Here is a 20168-nt window from a genome sequence, read left to right on the forward strand (position 1 = left end):
AAAAACTATTATTTACAGACCACTGTAGAGATAATAATTTTTCTTTTTTTCCTCCCCTCAGTGCCACAAACTTGTCCATATCCAAACACTGTTTCTTTCTTAGTATTGTTTCTTAGAGGTTCAGTGTTTCTGAGTCAAGGTCAACAGGAATCATGTAGCTCCTCAGCTGATGTCAGCAATGTACAGTGTTGTCCATCTCTCATGGAAATAGCTTTCACCTTTCCAATAGGCTTCTCATAACCTGTGGAGATGAGTTTCTTAACCATACAGTGTTTTCTGCCTGCACTTCAAAACTCCCTTGCAAGAGAGATGTTAGCTTTCCATTATATTTTCTGTGATCACACTAAGAGGTTTTTTTCACATTGAGCTACCCACAGTTCTGTCATCTGGGCTGAACAGCCTTGCAGAAGAGAATGTAGTTTTCCCAGAGAAAGTATGGGTATACCATTGCCTTGATGCACTGTTCATAAATTCTTCTTACTTGGAAATTAGCATATAAGGTTCTTTTGCATTCTCACTTTTCTCCCTGGGGCATGGCCATAGGATATTACCTGTCAAAGAAAATCAGGTCAAAAGTAGATGGAGAAGCAGAAAGTCCAGTATTTGTCCCTGAAACAATAATATGATGGAGCTGTATATCACATTTTTATCATGGAGTCCTCTTCTAGTACCATAGTGGGATGATTCAGAGCAGTGGATCTTGGAGTTAACATTCTACTCTGACTTACTATTTCCTGTTGTCTCCAAGCTCAAATAAACCTGGTTGCTTCAGCTGGATTGAGTCACTATTTTTTTTTTTTTTTTTATGATCACAATACCTTAAGCTTATTTTTATTACCAAAAGCAAGAGTGTTCAGTATAATCACATCACTCCATATCCTGGAAATTCCATGCATGGTCTGCCAGGGAGCCTATCAGTTTTCAAGTGTCACACTTCTTGTTGTACTAACTAAAATGTTGTGCTACAGTCAGGGAACTTAGTAAGAGCTCAGTGATAAAATATCTCAAACCAAATTTCATTTCAGGCAGTTCAGCCCTTCCGAATAGAAATGGTTTGCTTTAAAAATATACTACTCTTCCAGTGTCACAGGTGATTCTATCCATCACTGACCTTTCCCACCAATTTCATGCAGGTACAATGTAATGTATGTTTCTAGTGGAGAGTCCATCATTCACAAATAATCAGATATTTACATGAGACCCAGCTCCTCAGCTCACAAGTCAAAGCTTTTGGATTGGTGTAATTTGAGCTATGCCAGCAGAATTTCTAGCAAATTTCAAAAGTGTAGAAATAATTGCTGAGTGTCATACAGTTTCAAGTCTGACCTTTTGAATTTAGATCTGGCTTCTGGAGAAGAACATTTTCTACTTCAGAGATAAATTTTCCTTCTTTCCAAACCCACACAAGTGTTGTGTGGCCCTCACTGTGTTCAAGGCTGAGTGAGAATGTTAATGCTTTCATGTTTCTTCTTTCCCTAACCGCTATCAGCTGTGTATATAGTTCCTCTCTAGCCTTGCTTCCTTTTCAGAGAGCTCCAGCAGCAACCTATTGTTAAGAAATGCTGTAGGTTTCCTACAACACAAAAAACTGCAATTGCAGAAAAATTACATTGCAACAAAGACTACATCTTATTCTTGCACTTTGTCTGTGCAAGAAGCAGCTTCTTACAGAACTAACTTTTATTCAAATAGGGCGCTTACAGACAAGTATACTTTTTACTGTAACATGCAAATAACAGTTCTGAGTGAATGCTCAGTACTGATTCTTTATTTTCACGCTCTCAATTTTTACATTTTCCACAATTTTTCACTATGTGCCTCATCACTTTCATCTATTTTTCACTTCTTCTTCAGGAAAGAATCTGCTGTAATAAGATCTGCATAGTTAATTATGGTTCGTATGGTTTAATAATCGTTTGGATTACCTTTTACACAGTAAAAATACTTCTTTCTGGTACAGGAAAAAAATTATATCTTTTAGTATTTTAATTATGTATAAAATCTAGGATATCTACTGTGTCCGTTTAAAAATAGGTTTTAAGCAATAGACAAAGCTTGCTAGCAGTTCTGTATTTCTTTCTTTTTGTGTTTCTTTCTAAGCAAACTAAAATCAACTTGCAATCAATTTGGTTCAGCCAAGCTTTATTGCGAGAATGAATAAAAAGGAAATTGGTCTCGGGAGGGAGGGAAAAGGAGGAACATGCATTTGCTAATGGCATGGTGGAAACTTTGCTTCCATATTCATTCTAAAAAACATGAAAAATGTTTGGCATATGATTGTAGAAAGAGCTCATCCACAGCACATGCTCTTTATCACAGTAGTCCTACAGAAATGTGTTGCCAAATGCAAACAATGCACAGCATGTACGACCAGGTTTGACATTGCCAAGATTCTTAAGTTGAATGAATGCGTGACTTGGCTTATTTAATAGCATGTTTGCCTCCTTGTGCCTCTTTAAGAGCCAGTCTGAGCCCAGAAGAACTATTTTTTCACATCGAGATGATATTTTGTTTCTACTTTCAGGTTTTATAACGATCCTTGCTTGTTATAGTCCAAGGAGCTTTCTTCCTACTTCCATTGCTTGCTTGCTGATTTATAACATCTTACTGAGCAACTCAGAAAGTAGAGATATATATGAAAACTGCATATTTGAATTTCTGCTGTTATGCTTGCTTTTAATGGCTCTAAAATAGATTTGAGGATCGTGTCTATTTTAAACTGCTGTTTAACAGTTTGCCTCATTTATGAATATTACATTTCTTCTTTCTAGGCTCTTAAGGATGATGATGCTGAGACTGGGCTGACTGATGGGGAAGAGAAGGAAGAGGCCAAAGAAGTTGAGAAGCTAGGGAAAATACAGTACTCTTTGGATTATGACTTCCAGAACAATCAGGTTTGAAACAACCAACCTGTAACATTTTGTTTCTGTGTGTGTAAGTGGAGAATGAAGTAATACATTTAAAGTAGATATACCTGAAATCCTTACTATTTGCATGGAGTAAAGGGAGAAAAGAAGACAGAAAATTCATTATAGAGGTAATACTAAATTGGTACTGAATGCACTTGGAGTTCATATTACACCTTTAATCAAAAACTGAAGATCCAGTTTTATGTAATGATTATTGATAACTCAAAGCATCACCAACCAATGTCAATCAACGTAAATTTCGGAGTTTGTGTGCAATCATTAAAATGTAGCTTCAGCCTTCAAGTATTTAAAAATTAAGCAAACACACATGGGAGGAAAAATAGAGGGACATAAAGGTAAGGTGATTCACTGGGGATTTTAGAAGATTGGTAAGATTGCTTTCTCTCACTTCATCAAGTGTGCACTCTGCTGTAATAACTAGCTGCATAAGGTTCTGTTGCTCACCATGAAAGTATACTTCCTAAAATTATAGTCTGGAATAAAAGTTCAAATAAAAAGGTCTGTACCCCAAAAAAACAGGAAGGTTGGACAAGAATTTAAGGACTGATTCTCCTTCAGTGCTCTCCTCTGAAACTGGTAAGACTAAACTTTGGCATACTTACCAAGTTCTCAGAATTAATAGACACTATAATGTGTTGACCTCAAAGTGACCAACTTAACAGGTCTGGCCATATGCTGAGCTAGCTCATTTTATTCTCCTCCCTGGTCTCTTTGCCAGGGATTAGTTTTGTCAATTAAACCAATTCACAGCCCTGCATTAAAATTCACTGGGCCTAATTTTGGCCCAAAGCACACCAACTCATCTCAGTTCTTCACTTTTACTGTGTATCTTGCAGTAAACTTGAAAACATATATCCTGTGTGGGGTTTTTTGACAATTTTTTTGACAATTTCAGTCATGATCACATAATTCTTTCCTGTTTAGGGAAAGAAATGACTACTGAAAGTAAATACCAGTTAATTCCTATTTAGTGCCTGAACTGCCTTCCACATGTGATAAATTCCACATTAATATTCTTTATTTGATGCTGCTCATAGAGTGTGGTACTCTTACTTGTTGCAAAGGCAAAGACAATAAGAGAAATTAAGAAAAAATTCTCTATTGGAAGGAAGGTATTTATACACAGCTGTAACCTGGCATAATAAATAGTACTTGCCTGTATTCTCAACCTCCTCTGACTACAGGTGCTTGCTTAACAATGCAAGAGCTAAAAAGAATTCTGAAGCCTTTCAAGGAGCTGTTGTTAAAGGAGCTTTTCCTCACCTCCCAGAGCAAATTGCCTGGCCATGTGATGAGTCACACTGATCCCCCTTGAAATCAGTATGAAGTGTAGACCCTTCAGAAGCACAAGATTTAAAGAGGAGGAAAGGGGAAGCTGCAAATGTGTTCTGAAAAATAGATTTCAGTTTCCTTAGACTATGAAAACAAATTTTCTGTGTGAGTTCTATTAAAGGGAATGTTGATTTTATGAACCATATTTTACAAAGAAAAATAGGATGGAAGAACCACAAATCTGTAAGTATGTATTGTATTTAATTAAGAGAATAAATTACCTGGATTTCTGTTTTGGTTTGCTGATCTAAACTATGTTGCAGCTTAAAATTTGGCAAAGGATAGATGATGTAGAAGAGTAGGAGAGGGGATTCAGTTAGGTTAGTATAGTGCAATGGCAGGAAACTACAGTCCCTTCCAAAATTTGTCTAAGATATTGCATAGGGTTAAGAATACAAGATGACCAATGAACTGTCTGGAGCACTGTGCCTCAGTTTTGGAGGGAGAAATTGTAAAGGGGAACTGAATTGCTTTTCCACTCTGTTAAGTAAAAGTCATAAACTTGTTTTTCACTCTTTGTTGTGGAAAACTTGATGTAGATTAAGAGCCTATTCATGTATTTATGAACTGTTATGCATCTAGAATAAAAATGAGACACAAAAGGAGAAGTGTTTCATGCAGCAAAAAAGGAAATGTTTCATAAAACTTAAGAGTCCTATCAGTGGGAAAGCCTGCAGGCCATACTGTACATTTAAAACTTTTGAGTCCAACTTTGAGGACTTCCTTAGAAGGCAGAAGTTTGTTTCACAGATTGACTATATTGTGCTATATTCCAACTGTTAGAGTTCCTGTTTCCAATTTTAAACAATTCATCCATGAAAGAAGCAAATATATTGTGATTGAAGCACTGATTTAGAAGAAAATATTCTCAGATTTCATTCCCAGTTCCTAGTATCTTCAAAATGACCTTGAACAAACACTTCAATGTTTGCTTTAGTTTTCTATCTATGAAAAAAGATTGGAAGTATTTTCTTTTTCTCAGCTCCATTATGCTGCTGAGGCCTCAGACAGTCTGGGTGTCTAGATTACATAGCATAAGATGACATAACATGACATACCATAATCATTTACAACACATTAAGAAAAGACAAAACATTAACTAGTTTTATATGTGTTTCAGTCTTATCTTTGAAGCATGCAAGAGATTTAAAAATCTAATTTTTCTTGTTTGCAATGAGATTAAAAATTGTTATTAGGACTTAGTTACCAAAGGTTTGTTTTCATGAGATATTTTTGAAAATACTGTCCTTAGTTTACTGCCTGAGCCCATTCATATACATAGCAAGAGAGCCTAAATATAAGGAAGACTGCAAGTTAAATTTGTTTTCAATAAAGCTCTGCCTGAGGATTCGCATTGGATTTTATCACCTTTTGCATTTGGTTGGGGGAAGGTTACATGTTGGGAGTTTAGAATACAAATTTTGTAGTCAAAATTAGACATTCTTGATTGTTTAATAATGTGATTTCTATTCATGGTGCCCAGCATAGAATAATAATGCACAAGAAGAGAGAGCAATTGAAAGTTATTTGATTGCAGTCTTTAAAAGGATGAAGTCTGTATTTAGCTGTAATCAGCTGCCCTTTGAAAACCTCTTTTCTGCTTTAAAACAGCCTTTGTACAGTCTGCATCTGCCATAATTGGTTTTCTAAAGTCAATAGTGTTGCTTCATTTGCCTTCCTTAAGGGGGGAGAAGCAAGGGAAGTATAGTTTCTCCTAGACCAGAAATAGAGTCTGCATATGCATTCCTCTGTTACAGTGTTTTTATAAATATCTGTTTGAAATTTCATTCTGCTGTTTTTCTCTCTTTCCAGCTTCTGGTTGGAATTATTCAAGCAGCTGAGCTGCCTGCATTAGATATGGGTGGTACATCTGATCCCTATGTGAAAGTCTTCCTGCTGCCTGATAAGAAGAAGAAATATGAAACAAAAGTCCACAGAAAGACCCTTAACCCTGTTTTCAATGAGCAATTTACATTCAAGGTAGTTCTTTGATAATTATTGATACTTTTTAATTTAACCATTTTGTATCTCATGCTAGGCTATGAATTGAGATGTCTTACTTGATTGATAACTGCAGCAAAATGTTTTTTCATGTTGTAGAAAGCCTTGATACTCAATCTTGCAATAATACAGAGTCAGATTAAAAGGTAAAGTTTGATTTTAGGCACTTTGATTATCCTTATAGATGACAATCTGATCCATATTTTATGGCTGGGTAAAATGTACAAGAAATTCAGAAAACAGAGAGAATGTGACAAATGTCATGCAAATTTCACTAGACCAACATATTCTTTAAATATCATTGTAGTTTGATTTATGAAATTCAGGATAACATTTCCTGAAATATAAATTAGAACTCAGGGGAAGCAAATGGGTGAAGGACGATATGGCAGATTACTCTTGTTAGACTGTCACAGCAGTTCTTTGCCATGCTACTTTATGTATGAAAAGAAATCGTGTCTCAGGTTTAATAAAACATGAATAAAATAAATGTAGGTAAGCCTTGCATTGCAGTATTTACATTGTTCCAATAGTATCTATTAATAGTGTTTTTCTAAAACAGTAGCTGAATTCAAACCCCAGTTAAATAGAATAAAGGAATACTGTACAGCATGTTTCACAGGGCTTCTCCTTATATACATTCCTCTACTGTTACTTCAGGCCTTTCTCTTTGTGCCCAATCTTATAATGACAGCTACAGATTGAAAACAGGAACAGTGAAAGACTCAGGCTATGAAATCATTCAATGAGAAAGAACTCCCTGTAGGCCACAACTACTACTGCATATATAAGCTTATTTTTTCCTTGAAGATGTTCATAAAAGCAATCTTTTGTGGGGAGTTATTTCTTTCTCGAGCTTTCCTAAGAGAGTATTTAAAAGAAAACAGGGTTCTAAATTGCATATTCCCATGCAGATCACAAAAGCAAAGAACAAATAATGCTGTCATCTAAGATGGAGACACAAGTTATAAATCAGATCAGCCACTTCTGGACTATAATGTCCACTTGTTGTAAGTCACATCTTTAGCATTTAAATTTTATGCTCCAGAAAATAGTTTGTTTTCCATGCCAGACCTGACAGAGTGTTGAGGTGTGTCTCAATATGGTAACTGATCATCCCCTGTGGTCTGTGGTCTTTACTTGAGAGAAAACCAGCAGAGCATGCCAAGTACTGTCATTGTTCTCAGGACTGCAGTGACCATTTAACTGGAACTGCAGCTATAACAACAACTTCAGTGGAACTGTTGACAGTATCTCGTTGACTTGTGCAGAGCTTTGCTCCTGTGACCCACTTCAGTGGCGCACAGCTTCTGCTGGCGTCCTTCCCATCTCTCTGCCAGGGCTGCCCACCAGGCAACCCAGCCCCATGCTGTTCCCTTCTCACAGCTGCCTGCCCTCCTCCCAAAATACAGCTCATGGGAGTGATCTGACTTGTGTTTCTGCTCTGTTGCAGCTTGAGCCCTCAACCTGAGGCCTTCCCTTTTTAATTTCTTTTTCTCAGACATCCATGGTGCTGTTCCAGGGTGCAAGTGTTTGTCAGACTGCAGTGTATGAATTGTATACCCACACTGCAGTGCCAAAAGGAACTGAGGAATCCTGGCTGCACTGCACCAGCCTGGCTCAGATCCAAAGTGGGAACAGGGCTCATGTCCAGAGGAGTGACACATCTGTGCCAGAAAAACACTCCTGTATACTCCATATATGTGTGTGTGTGTGTGTCCTTTTACCAAGGTCTCACTCACTTAAGTCAAGAGGCTGATGATGTCTGAGCAGAAAGCAGGGAGAGGGAGCAGCCCTTCACAAGAGCTGAGGCCATCCTTGAGAGTCCAGAACAAAGCTGGAGGCTGAGGCTACATTAGGAGTAGTAAATAAAGGAAGCATTTAGAAAGGGAGATAGCTAAAATGAGCTTTACTGAGGTCAAGTACAGAAAAGTAAATAATGATGAATGTAGTCTTTGTATTCCAAGTGACCATTAAGTGGTATTGTAAACAGAGAAATAAACTTGAGAAGATTTTTCTTCTCCTGTTTTCAAGACTGTGTAAAAATAAAACTGACATTGTTTAGAATTTTTCATTTTGCATACATTTGCCCTTTCTTGTCTTTTAGAAGCTAATTTACAGAATGAAAAACAGATTTTTCTGTAGTATGTACTAAGATACATAACCATATACCACTGAAACTATTTGACTCAATAATAGAAGCTAGATCTGGCTCTCAAATTGATAAGCTTATTTTAAATGTTATACAAGATGTTATGTAAAGGGCAAATTACTACTTATTCATAAGTATTTTAATAAGAGGTGGAAGCCAAACAGATGAAAGACAGCAGTCATGGGGTTTAAATAGACAAGAACATAGAAGTTAACAAGGCCAATGGTAATGCCACACTCTCACTTTCTGATTAATAAAGAAGTATTTACTGAATCCCATGGAAACCATTTGTACTTGCAGAATATATTCAGATTGACCAAGTGTTCACATAAATCCAAAAGAATTCCTAAATCAGACCTTTTCAGACAGCACTCAGGTGTAGCTTACCTGAACTGCATGTCTCCATTCGAATATTAAAAATGTGACTTATAAACCAAGTGTTCACATAAATCCAAACAATTCCTAAATCAGATTTTTCAGACAGCACTCAGGTGTAGCTTACCTGAACTGCATGTCTCCATCCGAATATTAAAAATGTGACTTATAAACATCCAACCCACAGCATCTGTCTGAACCATTTGAGAGCAGCTGGAAAATTAGTCAGAACTTGCCTTCTGCCATCACAATTTCTAGTTAGACATTGTGACTTAAAAAGCACCTTAGTGTCTAACATGTGAAAGGTGTACTGCTGGAAAATATGCCTTGGTAAGTAATTGGTATTGTAAGAGTCCTATCCAGTGTCTAATTACTTTGTGTCTTCTGTAGTTAGCCAGTTCTGGTTTTTTCATCAGTCTAGGAGCTAGCTATCTCTGAGTGATGACAGGTGATTTATTGAGGAAAAAACACCATTGTGTGAAAAGTTCATGTGTCTTCAGTGCAAGTAATTTGGCTTCTTGTTTCAGTTTCATCACCCACAAAATGATTTGAAGTAGAATGAGAAAAACCCAGGAGTGATGAGTGAGCTGCCACATTGTTCTATTGAGTGCCAGAGTCTTGTCTAAAGAAATACTGCATCTGGTAACTCTGAAACAAATACACCTCATAATTTTCTCTGCAGTTCAATTTACCTGAGATGACAACTGATAAACTAAAGAAATAGATTTGCATTGTAGTGGACCAATCTTTATTGTCTCATGATGTAGAGTTTGTCATTTTCTTGTCTTTGCAGGTGCCATACTCTGAGCTGGGTGGAAAAACTTTAGTGATGGCAGTTTATGACTTTGATCGTTTCTCCAAACATGATATCATTGGGGAATATAAAGTTGCAATGAACACAGTGGACTTTGGTCATGTCACTGAGGAGTGGAGGGACTTGCAAAGTGCAGAAAAAGAAGAGGTAAGAAAAATCAGACTTTTCATTCTTCCCAGAGCACTTAAATTCTCACCTAGAGAAACAGACAAACTAGCAATTTTTTTTTTTTTTTTTTGCTGAGACAGAGCCCTTCTGTTATCAGCATTTCTCAGAATTACTTAGCCTGGTAAATTTTTGATAAGCATCTTTTCCAATACTCACTGAATGCAGCATTCTCCTCTGCTAATTAAATCAATCTTTTTGATACTTTATGCAACATATTAAAAATGTTTTCATGAGTTTGACATTTTCTTGAATTGGTGCATTTTGGACATGTAGAATTTGCATTTGCATTATAAATGGTGTGCATTTAGGTTTCTTGATGGTTCTCAGGGTTTGCATCTCAAAACATTGTGCATAATGATAAAGGTAGGGTTTCATTGGAATAATTTACAGTTTCTTGAACTGCTATGCAATCCTTTGATTAGAATTACGAATTTTACAAACACCTTGGAATGGCATCTTACTCAAATACCTATCACCTATTTTATTTTCCTCTTATTGTCAACATCCCTTGGATTATTTATTTATTAGTTATAGTGCTACATGTACACAAGACACATCTTGGCAATATTTCATCACCAATGCATCCTATGAGATTATTCATACTTATGCATCCAACTTTTTGCTTATTGTAAGACAATTTTGTGCTCATTTTTACATTCTTTTTCCTTTTGGTTGATAGACAGTACTTGCCCACTCAGAGTGCATAGCATGCTATAATTCTCTGGTGGGAGGAGAAGTAATTGTGAGTCTGAGTTTCTCATCATCTAATTCAGCTAATAAAGTGCTTTGGATTCAAGTCTTAGTTTCTGTAATTAAAGGGACAATCTCTGAATGAAATCTTTCCTTCTCACAAGTGATGAAAACCTGAGTATTGATTTAGAATAAATGTGGTGAAAACAGCAGCAAATGCAGAGCCATGCAGCCTTCTCAGGTTTTAAAAAGTGGTAGATTTCAGTCTTCCTTTTTGAGTGTTTGTTTTACAGACTGTATTTTCAGATGGCTTTTTCCAACTGCTTATTGATTTGAAAGCCACTGCCACATTGAGACTGTTCTGCATGGCATTGTTTCATGGTGGCAATATTTGCAGGGCTCTCTTTCTGCAGATGACATCAATGACCTGCTATATGGGGCATTTTTCTTCCACTCTTGGAGTTAAATATGAAGATGAAAAAAATAAATAAAGGAAGTTTGTAGTTCAAGGGCCCTGCTCTTTTAAACGCTCAGCATACTAGAAAGCTGAAAATGTAAAATTGGAGTGTATCAATCCTTCCAAATTTTATTAAGTAACAGTAGTCTTTTATTACATTACTATTTGTGTGATTTTGGTGTTTCATGCTTTTCTGTTTCAAAACACATAAAATAAGCCAAACACTATGCAAAAAGGAATTGTCACTATGTCTTTGTAGTATAACTTTAAGCTTTTAGAACATGGCCAATGAAATCCCTATGTGCATCTTACAGATAATATTACAGATTAGTGTGGGGTTTCATCTGCCTTATTGCACAGGAAGTTGCTATTTAAGAGTTCTAGCTAACATCCACAGTAAGACCTGAGGCAGTCACTTGGTTGCTTTCATAAAATTCATACCCTGCTAATACAATCTGACTAAGACTGCTTGAGACAGATATGGAGTGTGTGAGCTACTTCCAGAAATGCATTCTGACTTGGAAAATACTGCTTACTGAAATGCCAGGAGGTAATTAAAATAAATAATTCTGGAAGTATTTGGATATTAAAAGAGTATTACAAGAGCTTTGAATAGTTTGCTGGAGAGATGAAATCTAGGCTGCCCTCACCTTTCTTCAAATTTCAGGTACTGTTTATGAGGAAAGCCACTGTTATTTTTATACTTTTTTGATGGAACCTTTTGGAAGTTCCCACTGAAACATGGCCATTTTATTTATAAGGAGATAGGCAATATGATTATGTGAAAACATCATGAAAAACTATGCTTATATCAAGTCCTTAAGTATTTTTTCATACTACAGGAGATCTCATGTTTTATTGTTGCATCTCGATGCTCAAGCATGCAAGGTATCCAATCATATGGAAAAAGTATCATAACTTGGGGTATATGGAAACAGTTTAATCTTAGTTCTCTATATACTGTGTGTTGCTAGTTCATAACAGCTCATAAGCTCACTATACAAATAAAAAGTGGTCCTACAAAAACCACTTACTCCATAACCAAGTGTATTTAGTCCAAACTTATTTCTTCTCCATTATGGAACCTCTACTTCTGTCCTATATATTTTGAGCCAGATTCAAATAATTGTTTAACCCAGTTTGGAAGAGGAATCTCTACCAAGAACCAGGAGAGATGCATCTGTTAGCAGTTTGGGATTTCTGTTTCACATGAAACAGCATTCATATTCTGTATTTGATTCAAGTTACAGTCCCTGCTCCACAGCAAAGATTCCAAGCAAATTCCAGTGTATTTTAAGTGGTAGTAAGCAGGGACAGGAGAGATTGTATCTGCATAAAGGGATTGTCATCTGACCCAGCAGATGTTGCAGAATTCATGACAGGTACAGCTGCAACCAAGAATCATCCAGATTTCAGAATTAGCAAAGACAGCACCGTGGGTATGAAGGCTAACACGATTTACCTATATAAGGTGTGTAGCAGTAGACATGTTTGTCTCTTGGTAGTGATCATGAACGTGAAATGGTGATTTGACTTAATAAAATAACAAATTAAAACATGAGCAACTAGACTTCATCCAAAAATTTATGACAAATCTAATCCTATGGCTAACAAAATATCTTTTGCTGACTATTACACGTTATAATTGTGTAATGAATTTGTCCTTGAAAAGCAAATCTGCATGAGATTTGCAATATTTGAAGAATGACAGGCTTTATTTCCTTTCTTGCTCTAACAGCACTTAGGCAAGTTTGTCAGTTCTCAGCAACCTAGTGCTAATTATAATTCTAAGTACGTTTGAAATTAAGTATAAGTTGCAAAAGTTTAATGTTTTAGTTATGACCCCTAGACAAGATGTGTACCAAAGTGAATCAGTGGCAGTTGTCACCAGTCACTTTAAAAGAACTATATAGGTGGCTTCAGTCAAAGTGAATATAAAAATCTCGGTTTTAGTTTATGTCAAATTCAGTTGATGCACATCACAGAATTACAGTTTAATTACCACTTCAATCATAGGGGGCAAAACAATTTTACAAGCAGTTGCTCTTCTTTTTGCTCATAAAGCTCCAATGTACATTTTGTCCTTTTTTCTAAATGGTCTTAAAATTGAAGACAGAGGATGAAGGTTTAATGAAATAATGTAAGCTCTGTCTCTCACAGCCTAGCCATTTGAATGGCATCTCTCTGACATTGCATTCTCTTCTGGGAAAGGTCTTATTAATATATTTATGTTGGTGAAGTACTTTGAAGGAGCAGGCCTTTGTGTGAGCATTTGTTATGACTGTGAGAGGGCTTTGGGAATGTGCAATGACTGCTAAATATTGAGGAGGCCACACTAATGAGCTGCACACCTGAATCCTTTTTCCTTGGCTCTTTCAGATGTGCTGTCCTTGTGTCTAGCAGTCCTTCAGTCTCATTTGACTGAGAGTGTGGGAGGGAGGAGTGGTAGATATTGAAAGGTTATTCACTTCTACCAAGTTTGACATATAATGGTTTGGGCACAGAGTGTTAAAAAGCAGATCACAGGAGTTTGCTCCTCTCTGTCATCTACCAGATGTCATTGCTATTAACTTTATCTGAGTACACACTGCATCCAATATCTGTTATCACTCCAGTACAGAAGGCCAGACAGACCTCTTCTTTGCTCACAGCGGTGTGAATCATACTGAGAGTCATCTTCTGAATACTTCAGCTGATTTCCCTCCAGACATTTTGTTATATTGGCACTTAAATTGAAAACCAGTTGTGGCAAACATGCCAATAAATTTTAGGGAATATAAGGAAGAGCAGAAACAATTCTTTCACTTGAAAGCAATGGAGAAGCAGAGCATTATATTGTGAGGAGAAGGATCTTTGTTGACCTGACAATATCCACCACCAAGGGTTCTGCAGCTCTTTCACAGCTGCCATCATGAGACTATGCATTATCTGATCAGGCATCCAGCAAGGTTAAGTTACATGATGGGTGCATGCTCATACATGGGTGATGATGGGTGGATTTTGTACAAGGCTTCCAAGTGGGAAGGCTGCTGGAAAACACGGGCGTCACTTCTGCGTGATGCACAGCCCCAAGTGGGAGAGATGCACAGTGCTGCCTTGGAAAGGGGTGAGAGGCAGGAGTTCTGCTGGGGAGTGAAAGAGCAGTTCTGTGAACCTTGACCGTGCTGTACATGAGGATTTTTTTTTCCTTCCTTATCCAAGAGTAAAAGGTGAAGGTGGGAGGTGGAAAAATGGGCCTGAAACACATGTATTTAATACCTTGGTGTACTTCATAAAAGTTAGAGACTGTGACAAAGTTAGTCAGCCACCCAGCTTATTGACTCTCTGGAACTGAAACTTGCAGAGACGTAAGAGGAAAGAACATTTTTACAAAAGTCACTGTCAAATTACAGCAGCAAATCACTGTTATTTTCTGTTATACATACATGAGCAGTGAGCAGATGATCTAATAGCCTTTCCCATCGCTGGTAAAACACTAAGTTCCTTTACAGCTTTGCAGATAGCACAGTGCTTTGCAAAAGAAGGTATCATTATCCCTATGGAGATGCTGTCAGAGAGTCAGACAAATTTTAAAATGTGGAGTTTCCTTTATTTAGCTGTGTGTTATATTGGAACACTATGTTTTCTTCATGATGTTTACATCTTTTCAAATTCACTTCTTCTTACACCCAATTAAAGTTTTAAAATGTTAAATCTAAGGAGGTTTTAATTTTCAAGTTTTGTGAAGAGGTTATGCAATAAACAGAGATTGTTGTATGTTTGTTCAACATTGTAAATGCAGCATCTGTCCTGCCAAATAACTGAATTTCCTACTGAGACAGGGAACAAAACAGAGGTTCTGAAGTTTGAGAATAAGCAAGTCTACTTTAAAATTCTTCAGCAGTTAATTAGCTGCTTTTCATCTTGATATTGAAGAATGCTAACAGGATTTTAAGGTAAAACATGATTCAGGTAGAGCTGTAAGGGTACAATTTTCGGTTCATTAGAATTATGCATTTCTTTTCTCACCTTTCATACTCAAAGTGCTGACAATCCCACTATATACCTTTGTTGAGTATTCTCTTTCTCAACTCACTCTCTGGAAGAGATGCCTTGGGAGGTCAGAGACATTCTTATGTTATAATAAAAAGAATGTAATTGGCTTACTTGAAATCAAAAGGGAACTTGTCTTGATTCATCTCAAACTGTCTGGCTTTACAGATAGCAAATTCAAATAAAGAGGACAGTATAAAAGAAGGAGAAGCTCGGTGATAGTGTTAAATTCAGTCTCTTCTGGAGCCTTTCTGTTCCTGGACAGTATTCATTCTAAGATCAGAAAAACATGTGTTGCTTATTTGCCAAAAATACTCTTATTACCATTTTCCTTCCATGTGTGTGAGGGCATCTTGAGGTTAAACTGTGCTGGAATAGTAGATCCTACACTTGGTGCTAAGCATCTAATGACCCATAAACACAAAATAGTATTTGTTTCAGACAAAGTATATTGCTAAGAGCCTTGTAGAAAATTACAAGGCTGAAGGAAGGAATAGTGAGCAATTCCCAGCCTCCTCATATTAATATTACTGTGTGGGGTTTTATTGCTCAAGCATAAGGTATTTTAAAGTTCCCATACACAGCCACATACAGTCACAATTGGAAAGCAGTGTTCTAGTTTTTATAGAGTTTTGAGGAAGCTGCTGAGAGGAATCAAATTTATCTGAAGCTAGAGTATGAAGAGATATTTTGAATGGAAACTGCAGAAGGAATACCGGGAAATACAGATTTAATTGTGGAGTACTCCCAGGTATAAAGCTCTGTACTCTGGGAGAGATTGCAAATGGATCTGTAGGACCAGTTGATGAGTGTGAAAGGGCCACAGAATGTGCTATATCTGGAATTGTTCAGCACTGTTCTCCAGCTGTACTTTTATATACTTACTTATTTTTCTGACTACTAGCATCAGTGAATGCATAATCCAGAGGCAGAAATGGCCTCACTGGGATTCTAAGGCAGAAGCTTCATGGTAGTCCAGGCTAATACCTTATTTGCCTTTCTCCCCTACATTTCAAAACCAACAGTGACAAAAATTGTTATCTGATTGCTATTATAAACCAGAATCAGGAGCTAAAGGAAGCTGTAAAATGGCTGTATCAAAATACAGTGTCATTAGAAGGACCTTCAGAACAGAGAGCAGCATTTTTACAGTCTCAAGGGAAGAGCAGGTCTCACAAAGATGACAACAGCATTTTCACTAGAAGATTGAGGAGGAGTTGTATGCTACTCCAATCTCTTTGCTTTGTTGTGCCCACTCCATGTAGAACTAGAAGATTTTGGCTTCCAAAAACATCCGAGAAAGATGTATTTTTGAAAAGGGGAGACAAAGGTTTAGGAATAGTAGTCCAAGAAAAAAGGGATTAGCCATTTTCTTTATTTTTTCCCCCTGTCACCTTTTAAACACTGATTTAAACCATGTCAGAGATTACCATAGTAACCATTTAACCTCTTTTCAGAGCCTGTTGTGTTTCCTTTTAGTTCAACAATGAGCTTAAACTGGTATTTGAAGCACTTTGCATTGTACCTGTGACAGGAATCAGCACAAAATGCCCTAATCACAATTAGAATCCAGAACATAAGACTGTATTTTCAGTTCAGCAGCATTAGATTTTTATTTAGTTTATGCTACTTTTTCGAGAGATAGAGTACATGAATTTAGGAAGGATACCAGATCTTATTTCTATGCTAAATGGATGACAGACAGAGATAACTCAGTCCTACAGTTTCCTGTTCCATTGTATTATATAAATCAGCCTTCTACCAAAGGCCAAAGAAATCGTTCACAGTGGCTGATTTGTTGTTAGTGTGTTACAGTAATGCAGGAGGGTGGGTTTAGTGCACCTGTACTTCTCTCCTCTTCCTTTTCTGTGGCCTTTTGCAGCTTAATTTGTAATTGGTACCCTCATAACTAGAGAAGCACTTAGGGGCTGCCTGGCTGGTTCACTCACTATAAAGGGATGGAGGAGTACTGCAGTTGTTTTGTCCCTTCCATTAGACTTTTCAGAGTATGATTTTTTTGTGTAGAGGGCTGAAGTATGATCACTGCAACAGAATTACTGCAACAGAATTACTGCTGTCTTACTAGAGCAGAACACAACTCACTTAGTGCTGCCATCATCAGTGCACAGATGAAATCCATTTCCAGTCTCTTTTTGGATCCAGATATGTTGTGTATGTGCTTCTTGCTGACCTAAGGCTAGAGTAAGACATGTACCTGAAACTGAATCCAGTGGCATGGTGGTCAAGATGGTTACCTTGACAATTATGTCTGCAATCACAAGTACAGAAATAATGTCAGAGGTAGAAGTTTCCTAATAGCAGTGAGGAAGTTAAAAGTGCTGTTATGGCTGCTTGGTCAGCCACATGTGTTTGCCTACAGCCGAGTGGAATTAGAGGTACTGCAATGTCCACCAACACTGATAAAGGCAAATCAATTTGAGAACCCTTCTCTGTGCCTTTCTCCTCTTGTGGCTGACCTCGAGTTCAAACCTCTTCTTCTGAGCCAAAGCTTGCCATAAATTCTGACTTAAGTCATTCCCTGTACCATCACCATTATGTGGGTTTTACAGCTTGCTTTTGATGCACTGGTGTAGAACATGGCACTGCAGCTTCTCAGTGCTATGGCTGGCAACAGGCAGGCTGCACCTGAGCTTCCCATCAGATGCTTAGTATTAGATGCTACTTAAATTATTTCTGGCTGTCTGTAATTCAGGTTTTTTACCTCTGTTTTTCCATATCATCTTCAGTAACTGTGAAAATTAACAGAAAGACCTCTTGTTGATGAAGCCTCGGTTTCAAAACTGGCAGCAGCTAATTTTTGTGGGAATGCCCTGAGGTCTGCAGCTGACATCCCCTGTCTGTTAATGCCCAGTCCAGATTAGGAGTGGATTATGCTGAAAGTGGTTTTATTCACTCAGATTTGCACGTTAATTAGCAGGACAAACATTAATTTTCTGTAATGCTTTAGAGCAGACAAGTTTTCTATGACATGTGGGTCATTTATATTAGCTAACATTAAAATTTTCTGTCTGAAAAAAGTCTGCCATTTCAAAAAATCTTTGTTTTGTTTAGAAACAGTGCTAGTTCCTAGCAATTCATTTAGACACTTCTCTAAATTAAGTGGTGTTATTTGCCCTAAATCTGAAGGACTCCTGGGTCTTCAAGGAACATTTCAAAGAATCTCCTGTAATTAGGAGTCTGGGAAACAGGCAACATCCTGGAGCTAATAGTGTTCACCCAGTGCCAAGTTGGGAAGAAGGTGGCACAAGGAAACCTCCTTACAAGATTGAAAGTTAGAATTTGCTTGGTTTTGGAGCAAGGAGAGAGAAGCTGTCTGATTCTCAGCCCTCAGCAATGTTTGTTATAGGCAGCTTTGCACCTCCACTGGAAAACTCTTAAAGAGGGTCTTTAAGACCAAAGATTTTGAAAGTTTCTGATTTTAAGACATAAGTAAATGAGGAAAATAACACATCCTTTTATAGCTTTAGCATTACTCTGTCTCTCTTAAAAATGTGTCCTTTGTTACTTGGATGTTACTGGATTCTACTCTGAATCTTGCTGATTCTTGTTATGCCCTTCTTCAGTAGATTCAAGCAATTTAATACATGATGCTTGCTCTTCTCTACAGCACTTATTCACTGTAATCAAGTCACGTCCAATCCTCTTTCCAGAAAGCTGCAGAAATTAATCTTTTATGTTTTTCAAAATCAGATTTTTATTTTTCCAGTCAAAGTCGTGACTTTTTACCTTCTTTGTAGTTTTCAGCATCTAAAAAAAAATTTATGTACACAAGAACTGTGTGCAGTGTACTTTACTTCTTTGCCAGGCAGACCAAGTCACCAGCCTCTTCTGATCACATCTGTTGATTGTTTTGCACAGCATTACACTAGCAGTTCATGGTCTGTAGCTTATGACCCTGAATCCTCAGCAGGAGGTATTGCCTTGTAAGATACCTTCCCTGATTCAGAAGATACTTATAAAAAGTCTTGAGTTCTTTGTCTTAGAATGTAGAAAAAGTTGCTTTTGGCTGTATGAAAATGTCCTCTTTGTGGCTGCAGGTAATTGATTAAGCACTTTTTTTCTGACCAACCTGTTGCATTACTATTCACTGTTATGATAGTTTTTATATCACCTGCCTCCTTTGTCATCAAAATGTCTTCTCCAACTATATAAACAGCAGTGGACCTTGAACAGAAAAAGAAAAAATGTGCATTCTTCCTTCATCAAGCAAATTTCCAATATTACCAAATAGGGAATCTGATTTTAGTTGAAAAGACCATTTTTTTTTCATAAAACAATGTGTCTAAGTATTCATAGTGTTTTATATCCTTTAAATCAACATTATTACAAAATCTTATGAATACTTCTTTTCTTTCATCTGGGTTTGATATAAGACAAATGACTGATAGATACCACCTTCATCCTATTTGGCCTTTTTTGAGTAATACAAGTAAAACACTAGCATTTTTTCAGCCTTATTTCCCTTGTGGTCTAAGATTTATTAAAAAGGAACATCTTTGAGCCAGAGATCTTATCGTAAGTGAAATCTTCTTTCCTAGATTTTTAGGTAACTGCAATGAACTCTTTCTTATTACTGAAGAGATTAATACAGTCAAGTGTGTGGTTCTGATTGCTACGATGACCTTTGATGAGCTGCCTTGTCTTCCTAAAGAATGTGTTAAAAGACTTTTTCAAAGTGAAATAGTCAGGACAAGTACAGTAACAAAAGAGGAGTTTGCCACTATGTATTTATCCAACTGTTGGATATCTTTCAGTAGCTTCATAAAAAGAAATGTTTGAATGCTTAGTTTAAGAAGTGGATATAAGCATGGTAAAGGTAAGTCAATAAATTTGAATATGTAGAGTTAGTTTGAAGAACCTCATTCTTAAACTGAACACAAATATTTAACGTGCTGAACTTAAGACATATAATGAAAGACATTGTAGTAAGAGACACATATCAGTTCTTCAGTTCAAGTGGAACCAAAGACAAAAATACTGAAATTATCTGAGAGAGTATTTTCCATATTTCTGACTTCCCTCAAACTAGGTAGCACTAGAACAAGAGCTTTTCTGAGCTTTTCAGCTTGCCTCTTCTCCAGCTGCATATCCTTTACTCCACCTCATGTTTAGGCAGTTCTGATGCTGTGGAAAAAACCTTCAGTACAAAATTCGATAGAAGAGGACAATGTGAGAGAACTTTCCAAATGAAAAACA

General features: G+C 37.0%; 1 protein-coding gene across 5 annotated transcripts in view; it reads left to right on the plus strand.

Annotated features, from left to right (window-relative positions):
* Positions 1–20168, plus strand: part of SYT1 (synaptotagmin 1) — a 333925-nt gene that overhangs the window by 255678 nt on the left and 58079 nt on the right. For 4 of the 5 annotated variants that reach the window (XM_079303847.1, XM_079303846.1, XM_079303848.1 and 1 more), the window contains 3 exons: positions 2772–2894; positions 6075–6242; positions 9584–9751. In XM_079303847.1, the coding sequence (XP_079159973.1) occupies positions 2772–2894; positions 6075–6242; positions 9584–9751 (459 nt within the window). The remainder of the gene's footprint in view (positions 1–2771; positions 2895–6074; positions 6243–9583; positions 9752–20168) is intronic. The other variant, XM_079303850.1, reaches the window with a different exon arrangement.

This window comes from Erithacus rubecula (assembly GCF_903797595.1).
Source record: "Erithacus rubecula genome assembly, chromosome: 4".
NCBI lineage: Eukaryota > Metazoa > Chordata > Aves > Passeriformes > Muscicapidae > Erithacus > Erithacus rubecula.